At 50.9% G+C, this 10040-nt stretch overlaps 1 protein-coding gene across 1 annotated transcript; it reads left to right on the top strand.

Annotated features, from left to right (window-relative positions):
* The first annotated feature begins 4825 nt into the window (after positions 1 to 4825).
* On the top strand, positions 4826 to 9767 carry EOMES (eomesodermin). The gene is made up of 6 exons (XM_085051154.1): positions 4826 to 5778; positions 6151 to 6305; positions 6601 to 6722; positions 7163 to 7321; positions 7412 to 7473; positions 7989 to 9767. Exons 1-6 carry the CDS (start codon positions 4844 to 4846, stop codon positions 8722 to 8724), a joined length of 2169 nt encoding a protein of 722 aa, XP_084907280.1. The 5' UTR covers positions 4826 to 4843; the 3' UTR covers positions 8725 to 9767.
* The last annotated feature ends 273 nt before the right edge of the window (positions 9768 to 10040 follow it).

The raw sequence follows: 10040 nt of genomic DNA, 5'->3' as shown, positions 1-10040 counted from the left end.
AGTCACCTGAAAGCTAATGACAACTTAATACTTTTCCCATCTCCCTTGCTATAGATTTCCTAAATATTTGTCAAAGCGACAAAGGTATTCACTTTACAAAGACTTACTTTCTCAAACACACTTTCTTTTTCTTTCTTTAGCCAATAAGATACCATAGGCCAAACAACAAAAAGTTGTTGTGTGGTCATAATTACAAAAACTAGCCATTGCCAAGAATTCACTTCCAGCATTGAATGTGTTTAACTTAGTCTGTCCATACACTGCCATATTCTACCAATTTGGATCAGACCTTGAATATTTTTTACTAAAAATTGCGTTTCCATTTAATTTAAAATCACAGCTAAAGAATTTTTAGGTGTTATTTTTCTTTGAAGGAGGAGAAAGGAAGTGACAAATGAAGTTGCTTTGAATACCACTTTATTTTCAAATACTAACATTTTCTTTCAGGTCCTGATTCATTGACTCCTGTCTGCTCTTTCTGTTTCATGTACCTTGGCTGGAAAGGGCTATGCTGTACTTTCTCATTTTTATAAATTAACCCTGAACTTATTATGGGATTTATGCCTACATATGGCCATGTTTTTTAAATTTGTATGTCTGTATGCTGCCTTTCTAAAGAAAGTGACAGATAAATTGAATCATTACCAAAAGGTAAAATTGCTGTTAATGTGACACCTTTCCTGGTCAGTATTAAAGAGAACAGTTCTTTGGTGTTGTTGGGCTATTGATTTCCGCTATTTAAAGTCCATATATATATATACATATGTTTCAACAAGAATTGACTCTATTTTTTAACCCTTTTGGGTTCAAGTTTTCCCAGCCTCAGAGTAGATTTTAAGCTACACTTGTATCTTCAGGACTGTATATGTTTGTACACTGAAAATCCCTCTTGGCATAAACTAAAATGGATTTTTTTTTTTTTTTTTTTTTTTTTTTGGTGGCTATAGCAGGACTTGTTTTCATCAGAAAATAAAGAGCATTTTCAGCTAATCTGGTCTCCTAACATTCCCATGAAAGAGATGGCCATTGACTGCATGTGACAGATGAAAGTCCCTGGGCACTGAAAGGGTGTAGCTGGCTTCTTTATAAAAACAGCCCCTGAAGTTCAGGGACAAGCTGAAATGCCAAGCTTTGCACAGGCGTATTAATACCTTCTTGATTTTTCCGAGTGCTATAAGCACCCAACAGCTGTGAAAAGAAAGATATCAAGACTTTAAAAGGGAATTCTTGAAGGGAAAACTTATATTTGACTGGCCACCTCTCAAAAATCCCAGCTTTTGTAATTTTAAAAATTACTTTGAACCATGATGAAAGAGTGGAAGTCTCATTTAAAAGTGTTGTCCTTCATTTGCCCAGCCTGGTACCCTGTGTATAAATTCAAGGGGGAAAAAATTACCCAACAGAAGGAATTTCTGGAAAATAGGATAAAAAATCTGCAAAATCTCAGCACAAGATAGACAGAAAGGTGAAAGTGTTAAAGCCCTTTGGAAACCAGATGCTAGGAAATTGAAGAGCAAATTGATATCCAGAAACTTACAGATAGTTTTTAACCAAAATCAAACAAAGAAAAAATTACCTCCCTGAAACTATTCAGATGTAGAATTCAGAAAATACCTGTCATTTCTGCCATGGCAGCAGCAGAACTTCAGGAAAGGATACAGCAATGAAATAGTGTGACAGGTCATCTAACCAAAATTTTAAGGTGTCCACATAGATCCAGCGGGTGTGTGTAGGTATCCATACCATATTTATAAGGATAAAGGTCACATATGGCTATAAATGGTGGTATGTGGATTTCCATATGTACATACACACATATGTAAGTGTGGAACAGCCTGATAGATTTTATTGTTCCAAATTTCTCCTGTGAGGCCCTCCTAAGCAGGGTACTTCAGCTGAACGTTTTTCGTCCCAGGAGTCCAAGTAATTTGTTGAAGCAGGGGCTGTTTTCCAATATGCTGACCTCTGATGAAAGAGGAAACGGCTCAATCCCAACCTGAAAGCAATGGATTAAATATTTCAGTCCAGTATGCCTCTGCTGTAACTTGGGCTGCAGAAAATAAGCTCTTCTGGAACAGCTTTTTAGAGCCAGAGATGCTCCTTATTTGAATAAACCCCATGAGTATATTCAGATAAAGCCCAACAAAACAAGATAATCTGTAACCCTTCAAAGATCTACATTGTCTTTCAACATGTTTTTTGTGGTTTGGAGGTTATTTCAGTAGATTCACAAACCTAGCACGGTCCTTTCTGCTTCACCAGACTCTGGTGTTTCTGTAGTGTTATCTTTAAGATATCGTCTAAAGGGCTGCGGGACCCATTCAGAAGTCTCCTGTCCCACAGCACTGAAACATCCCGTAACTTGGTATGGTGATATTCCCGGCCAGAGCCCGAAGGGGCGGGGAGTAAGGACGGAGACGGCTTTTAGGGGGCCGGGGGGCCAATCCCCCGCTTGCTCCCTTGACTCCCAGGGAGGGTAGATTTGCAGGCGACAGGAATGACAAATACTGGATACCAAGAATTTGCTAGGTGACTGTGGTAACTTTAATTTGCGGGACGAGCGAGGCGGCGAATTACATCTCTTCCCTCCGCGTAGAGAGTGGATGGAGAAGCCCCCGAGTTACAGGGGCTCCCTCCCGCATGGCCGCAGCACCGCTGAAGGTCTCTGGGCAGTTTGGTTCGACGGAGCTCCCGAGGGGGCAACCCCGACCCCGGCCACCCCCGCACCGCCTCCAGGGCCCCTGCTCGGCGGGAGCTGCGGAGTAGGAGGCAGGGATAGAAGCCAGGATGCTGTTCTCCCGAGCTGAGCTCAAAATAACACCAAGTCCGGGAAGACTTCGTACTATCCTTCGTTCGTTAGGCAGAGCTTCACCCCACGCGAATTTCGAACCAAAACGGAAGGGTCTCCCTTTCCCGGGACAGACACAGTTTTTCTGCCCCCCTGTGCGGTGCAATCCGCAGGAAACAAACAGCATCGAAAGCTTGTCGTCCTTGCTCTGATGAACACGAGATTAACTGAGTTTTGGGGGGAAAAAAAGACGCGGTAGCCTTGAACTACGTGACACCCGAGAGAATGTTTGAAATAATTTGATCATTTCAGTTTATAAGACCTTAAAATTAACTCCCTTAAAATCTACGTAGTAGTTTCGTAAAATGTCGTTCCATCGCTGCCGTAGCCCGGGAGAGCAGAGCCCGAGGGAGCGGGCTGCCGGAGCGGAGCCCCGGGCTGGGGTCAGCCCGGCCGAGAACCGCACCGGGGCTCGGCGGCCGCGGCAAGGGGCGTAGCGGCTCGGCCTCGGCGGAACCCGGCAGGATTCTCCTCGGCTTGCTCTGCTTTCAAAGCAGGGCAGCTCGCCCGGGTTCTGCTCTGCTCCGCACCCCGCGGCTCCAGCGACCGGTCCGCTTCGTACCGGAGCGTCGGGCTTCTCCGACACATTTTTTTGTTGTCATCTTCGGCCGAACGAGATCCACGCAAAAACTGAGGCAAATGTTATCCAGGAGAGAACGTGTGGTTAGGGCTGGGGCTAGTGCTTCAGTGCCGGCTGTGAGCAGCCTGGTCCAGCCACGACTGTGCCTGTGTGGCTTTAGCCGGAGGTGGGCACAGCAGGGGCCAGTTCCTAGTCTCTCGGCTCCCACAGGGGGTGCGGGTTGAGTCCTGCCCGACCTCTGAGACCCCCGTGCCTGTGCCCGTCCCCGGCGGGCACCACCGGGCGTGCCCTGCTGCCCTCACCAGCCAGCGCCCGGTTTGAGCAGGATTTGCGTCCCGGCGGGGCTCCGGCAGCGCCACGGCCCCGGCTCTCGGCCGCCGCGGTCAGCTTTTCGCCATTTATGTGAGTTGACCCGATGCGGCGCGGCCCGGCGGGAGAGGGGAGCCAGCGGGCCGAGGCGGCGAGGCGGGCGGCAGAGCTCGGCTGCTCCAGCCCGGCCGCATCCTTCTGTCAGGCAACGAAATCCTGGCTGCTCAGCCGGTCTGGTTTAAAATTCAGCCGTGAGGTGGAGGCAGGTGTCTGCAGCGCTCCCTGCGAGCTGGCCGGCGGCGGGCAGAGGGCGAGAGGCTGCGGATTTGTAGCTGCAAATTGTTAACGCAGACTCTGCCCGCTCCACCAAATCACCCCTTCCCAAACTCTGTTTCCTTCCCGTTTTCGGGCTAAAGGCTCGGGGATTTGTACTGAGAGAAAGCGCCTAACAGATCTGTCACCCGCCTCAATTAAAAATCTGCCCTCCCGGTGGGAGATGCTGAAGGGGAACGCGGGTTGCGCGAAACCGATTGCCGAGTTCCTGAAAACTGGAATTGCGAACCGACCCCGCCGCTTCCCACAGAGACATCCTTGATAAGGTGAAACGTGTTAACCCCATGATAAGGATGCTGCCCAGGGAGCGGAGAGGGAGGAAGGAGGCTGTTGGGCTCTGCAGAGACACAAGCCGAGTTGTCTGAACGGCCAGGAGGCCGGCGGAGAGATTGCGGCGGTCACTGTCACCCGCCCCGTCTCAGCGGCCCGGTTGATCGCCGCCCTCCCCACCTGGCGAGTGCCGGCTTTCCCCGCTAAACCTTCCCATTTCGTCCTCATCTCTCGCTCAGCGCCGGGGATTCTCCCTTCCGCGGGAGGACCGTGCCACCTCAGTAAAACGTCTTTTTTTGGAAGAGGGGAAGCGGCCGCCGTGGGGTGAGGAGGGAGTTTCCCTCACTCCGAGCGACGTGGGGGCACGGAGCGGGCCAGAGCCCCTCGGGTGACCGGCTGCGGGAAGGGGGGCCATGGAAGGGGACGGGGCGCACACCAAAGTCACAGGTGACTTGTTCCAATTAGTAGCTGTCTAATTAAATTAGTGTCACGCCGCCCAGCCAATGGGCCGGCGGGGATGGAGGGCGCCGATGAGGCAGCCCGGCGCAAGCCCCTCCCCGACTGCCCGAGGAGCCCGGCGCGCTGCTATAAATCGCCTGGGCGGAGGCCTCGCGGAGCGCAGCGCTGCGCGGGTCGAGGTCGGCACAGGATTGAGTGGAGTTCCAGCGCAAGGCCCATCGAGGATGCAGCTGGGCGAGCCGCTGCTGACGGCGGCGGGGGCACTGCCGGGCGCCCCCTTCTACCCGCTGGAGGGCGGCGGGCGCGGCGGCGCCGCCGGAGCGGGAGCCGGGACGGGCGCTGCTGGCGGCTCCCGCGGGCCGCCCGGTCCGGGATCGCCGTCGCGCCTCGACTTGGATAAGATGCCCAAGAAGTTTGGCGCGGCCCCCGCCATTCTGAGCGAGGCGGAGGCGGTCGAGCCGTCCTTCGCCGCTCCCAAACCGGACGGCCGCAAGGCCACCCCATGCGGAGACGAAGAGCTGCCGCCAGCCGCCGCCGCCCGCTACTCCATGGACAGCCTGAGCCCCGAGCGCTACTACCTGCAGTCCCCCGGGCCGCCCGCGGCCGAGCTGGGTGGCCCCTGCGCCCTGTTCCCGTACCCGCCGGCAGCGCAACACGGCGCCGTCTACCAGCCGCCCGGCGGGCCGCGCTATCCCTACGGCTCCGTCCTGTCCCCGGGCGGCTTCGCGGGCGCCGTGTGCCCTCCCGGCGGCCGGGCGCAGTTCGGAGGCGGCGGAGGGTACCAGTACGGGCAGGCGACGGCCGGCGGACCCCTCTACGGCCCCTACCCGCCGGCGTCGGGTTCCTGCGGCGGGCTCGGGGCGCTGGGGGTGCCGGCCGCCGGCCCGGGACTACGGGCTCAGGTCTTCCTCTGCAACCGGCCCCTCTGGCTCAAGTTCCACCGGCACCAGACGGAGATGATCATCACCAAACAGGGCCGGTAAGTGGGCGCAGGGGATGGTGGAAATGGAGGGAAGCGGTGTGGTTGGGGATGGGGAGGGATCTAGGGGAGGTCACTCCGGGGACGCTCCATGTTGGGCGGCTCCTGCCCGCTCCCCCGCAAAGAAGGTGCTCGCTCTCCCTGGCGGTGGTGCCCCGGGATGCTTTCCACAAGTAGCGACTCCCCAGTTTCCCCACACATGGTTGCTGGGAGATAAGGCGGGGGTTGGCTGGGGCTCGTCGTGTGCTTTCGTGGTCTATTTGGTGGCGGGACGGACGAGGCACCCCATGGCCGCCTACAGCATCCGCCGGTGCCCGAGCCCCCTTCCCCGGCCTGCCTCAGCATGACTTGTGGTTGTCCTCCTTTCTTTAGGAGAATGTTTCCCTTCCTGAGCTTCAACATCACTGGACTCAACCCCACGGCCCACTACAATGTTTTCGTGGAGGTGGTGCTGGCGGATCCCAACCACTGGCGTTTCCAGGGGGGCAAGTGGGTGACCTGCGGCAAAGCCGACAACAACATGCAAGGTAGGTGCAGCTTCCCGGGATCTCCTCTCCCCCTTTCCCGCCGGTCGGTTTCTCGGAAAGGGTTCTCGCTTCGTCCACCCGCCCTCCCCACCCCCTTCAGGGTCTTCCCCACACCCGGCATCCTGCCGAGGGACGAGCTACGCTTTCAAGGTCGTGTTGCGACTGTTTTTGCGCCGCGGCGTGCGAGGTTGGGTGGGGGAGGTGGGAGGGTGGCTATCGGGGAGCCGAGGGGCTGCGCGGGCAGTAGAACAAAGCCCCTAGCCCGGCCGGCGTTTCACTGCCTCATCCTTTTCAGGCAACAAGGTCTACGTTCACCCCGAGTCGCCCAACACCGGGGCTCACTGGATGAGGCAGGAGATTTCTTTCGGGAAGCTGAAGCTAACGAATAATAAAGGTGCCAACAACAACAACGCACAGGTACGGAGTGGGAGGGAGGCTTGAGGGGCTCTTGGTGGCTCAGTGGGGGAGCCCTGGCAATTTGGGGCTTTTACAGCATTTAATCGAGCCGCTAGATCACTGTGCTTGTGACTTGTTCCCTTCTTGAACTAGGTCATGGATCTTGTTTTCTTAGTTTCTCTGTATGAATAGTTGCAAATGTTGGAATCTGATGTGTGAGTTTCTTTTGTTTCAGACAATATATTGATCCCTGGAGTTGCTCAAAAAGTGGGAGTGTAGCTGAGGGCCCTTAGTGAAACACAACTGCAAGCTGTGAATCACCTCCTGATAACAGTTAAAAGTGCTCCATTTTTAAATCGTGAGATTACAATTCACAGGAAGAAAGTTTCATGCTGTAAGATAGGTCTTTTAATGTTGGATGCAATTTTTCTAAAAATGTTGTCTTTCATGTTTTCTTTTAGATGATTGTACTTCAGTCCCTACACAAGTACCAGCCCCGGCTTCACATTGTGGAAGTGACTGAAGATGGTGTTGAAGATCTGAATGATTCCTCAAAGACTCAAACATTTATTTTCCCTGAAACGCAGTTCATAGCAGTTACAGCATATCAAAACACTGATGTAAGCATAAATGTATAAAATTTGCAATTAAGAATAAAATTGCCTTGTGGGTTCAGCATCTCATCTCATATATTCTGCTTTCACTTTTAGATTACGCAGCTCAAAATTGATCATAACCCTTTTGCGAAAGGCTTCAGAGACAACTATGACTCGTAAGTACACCTCTGTCTTCTTTTGCAGCTGTCTGTCTAGGAGGCTTGATTCTTGCTTGAAAAGTCTGTGCATGAGTTTTTGTTTAGACACTAATTCAGTTATTCAGCAGCAGTAACACGTCTACTGGCAATTTTGCCAGTGCTAAAATGTCTGAATAGTGTATTGCCTTGATCACCAGCCCTTCTGCAGGCTTCTGAATTTTGGTAGGAAACTTGTGCTGGCAAAACCCTGCTGATTTAGCAGCATCTCCACAAAATGGACACCTTTAAATTGTCAGCAGAAGTCTTGCCGAATAGTCACTTTCTATTACTGCTACAAGTGATAGTACAATTGAAGCTAGAAAACTTACACTGGTCGAAGGAAAAAGCTTACTAAATCAGATTAAAATAAATAGCCATCCAATTAAATGTTATTCCAATTAATAACTAGAATTTTGTTCTTGTTTCTTGTGTTGTCTTACTGTCATACCGGAATTGTAAATAAAAACACTCAGTATTTCTCTTTTATGTTGTAGCATGTACACAGCTTCAGAAAATGACAGATTAACTCCATCTCCCACGGATTCTACTAGATCCCACCAGATCGTCCCTGGCGCCCGATACAGCGTGCAGCCGTTCTTCCAGGAGCAGTTTGTCAACAACCTGCCTCCAGCCAGGTTTTACAACGGAGAGAGAACCGTCCCGCAGACGAACGGCCTGCTGTCCCCGCAGCAGAACGAGGAGGTGGCCAGCCCTCCTCAGCGCTGGTTTGTGACGCCTGTGCAGCAGCCCAGTGCCAACAAACTGGACATGAACTCCTACGAGACGGAGTATTCTCACAGCACCTTGCTCCCTTATGGCATTAAATCCCTCCCCCTTCAGACATCCCACGCGCTGGGATACTACCCCGACCCGACGTTTCCATCCATGACAGGCTGGGGGAGCAGGGGCTCTTACCAGCGGAAAATGACATCAGGACTAACTTGGACCTCAAGAACCAGTCCTCCGGGGTTCACTGAAGACCAGCTTTCCAAGGACAAGGTGAAAGAAGAAATTGGCTCGTCCTGGATAGAGACTCCACCCTCTATAAAGTCTCTAGATTCAAATGATTCTGGGGTCTACACTGGTGCTTGCAAGAGAAGACGGCTTTCCCCTAGCACTTCCAGCAATGAAAATTCCCCGACGATGAAATGTGAGGACATTAATGCTGAGGACTATAGCAAAGACACTTCAAAAGGCATGGGCTACTATGCCTTTTATAGTAGTTCTTAAAGCATCTTTTTATTCCAATTGGCTATTTTTTTTTCAGGGTGGCCTTGGGTTTTTTTTGCATTACAATTGCCAAAAAGACTCTTGCCTTCCACCTTGAATTGTTGTGTGCAATTCTAAAGAACGTGCCAAAGCTTTTTGACTGTTGCAGGTAATAAAGTAGGGAAAGAGCAAAGCATGGGAGCATTCTTCCCCTTGTTTAGAATGAGCTATATGCAGAAGCTGTAAACAGGACCCCTAGACCTTTTATCATATGCCATATATATTGGAGACACTAAAGTGTACAGTTTGGGTTGGCTCAGAGGCCTGGTCAAATCTATGCACTCCTGAGCAAGGAAAGAAGGGGTGGGATCCCAAATTTAATTTTCTTCCCAGCTTGATAGAAGGGAACTGGGTTGCAGGGAGCTGCACAAATGCTATGTTCTGCTTTAGATTGAGCAGGTTCCTTCAACCCCATCCACAACACAGTTGGCTGCGTTGGATATTGCTCAGCTAACAGCTATTTTTGGCAGAAAATGCCAAAAGAAAGCCTGCTTGCCAGGCAGGATTTTAATTTGAAGGTCTTGTTGCCAATGATGGGATTACAATGACCAAATCTGACTTTTCTTAGCTTAGAGCTTGCATTTTAAAAAACCTGCTTCCATCCCAAAAGCCTAACCTTTATTGAGGTGGCCAAAAACAAAGTGTACAGTTGTGTTTTGTCTAGGTACACTGTAGAATATTGTGGAATAATGTATAAATAGTTGACCTATAGCTGTTCAGTTGGAAGGATGTCTGGGGGTGTTTTGAAGTTCAAAAAGCATTTTTTTGGTTAATCAAACTTATCCTATGAAGCATTGCAAAGGAAAATTTGTTTATGTGTATGTTAAGTGACTTTTTCAGCTGCCCTGTATGAAACTGGAAGTGATGTAACTTTACCCATTCTTCTTGCCTCTACTTTCAGCCATTTTAAACTGGCCCACAAACTTTTCCCCTCCCAATAAACTTGTTTCTGGTTTGTTTTTTTTCTATGTACATAGTAATAATTTTTAATAAATAATGGTGGTGCCAGGGTTAAGAAGAGATGGCTGTGCCTCGTTTTTGCCTCTGTTGGGTGTTCCAGAGGGGGAGGAGGGAGCACAAGGGGGGGAGGGGTGTCAATTGTCTCTAACCATCCTTTTGCTACGCTCCTACTTTATCTGCTGCAATCTCTGTGTCGGGTTTTTTTCCTTTTTATTATTTTTTTTGAAGGCCCTTGGCTGTTGCTTAGTCACCGTTCCCCTGTGCATCTTCTGCACTAGCTCGGAGCCCCCAGCTCGCTGCAAAACACCACGAGGTTT

This window comes from Lichenostomus cassidix, chromosome 2 (genome assembly GCF_008360975.1).
Source record: "Lichenostomus cassidix isolate B80296 chromosome 2, HeHo_3.0, whole genome shotgun sequence".
NCBI classification, from domain to species: Eukaryota; Metazoa; Chordata; class Aves; order Passeriformes; family Meliphagidae; genus Lichenostomus; species Lichenostomus cassidix.
This window is presented reverse-complemented; position numbering and strand designations above follow the sequence as displayed.

What these genes read in the sequence shown, in the direction of transcription:
- EOMES (XM_085051154.1), top strand. Translation starts at nt 4,844, where the DNA reads ATGGGCCGGCGGGGATGGAGGGCGCCGATGAGGCAGCCCGGCGCAAGC. An exon ending in AGCCGACAACAACATGCAAG is followed by an intron (nt 6,306 to 6,600) that starts GTAGGTGCAGCT and finishes CATCCTTTTCAG; the next exon opens with GCAACAAGGTCTACGTTCAC. An exon ending in CAGCATATCAAAACACTGAT is followed by an intron (nt 7,322 to 7,411) that starts GTAAGCATAAAT and finishes TTTCACTTTTAG; the next exon opens with ATTACGCAGCTCAAAATTGA.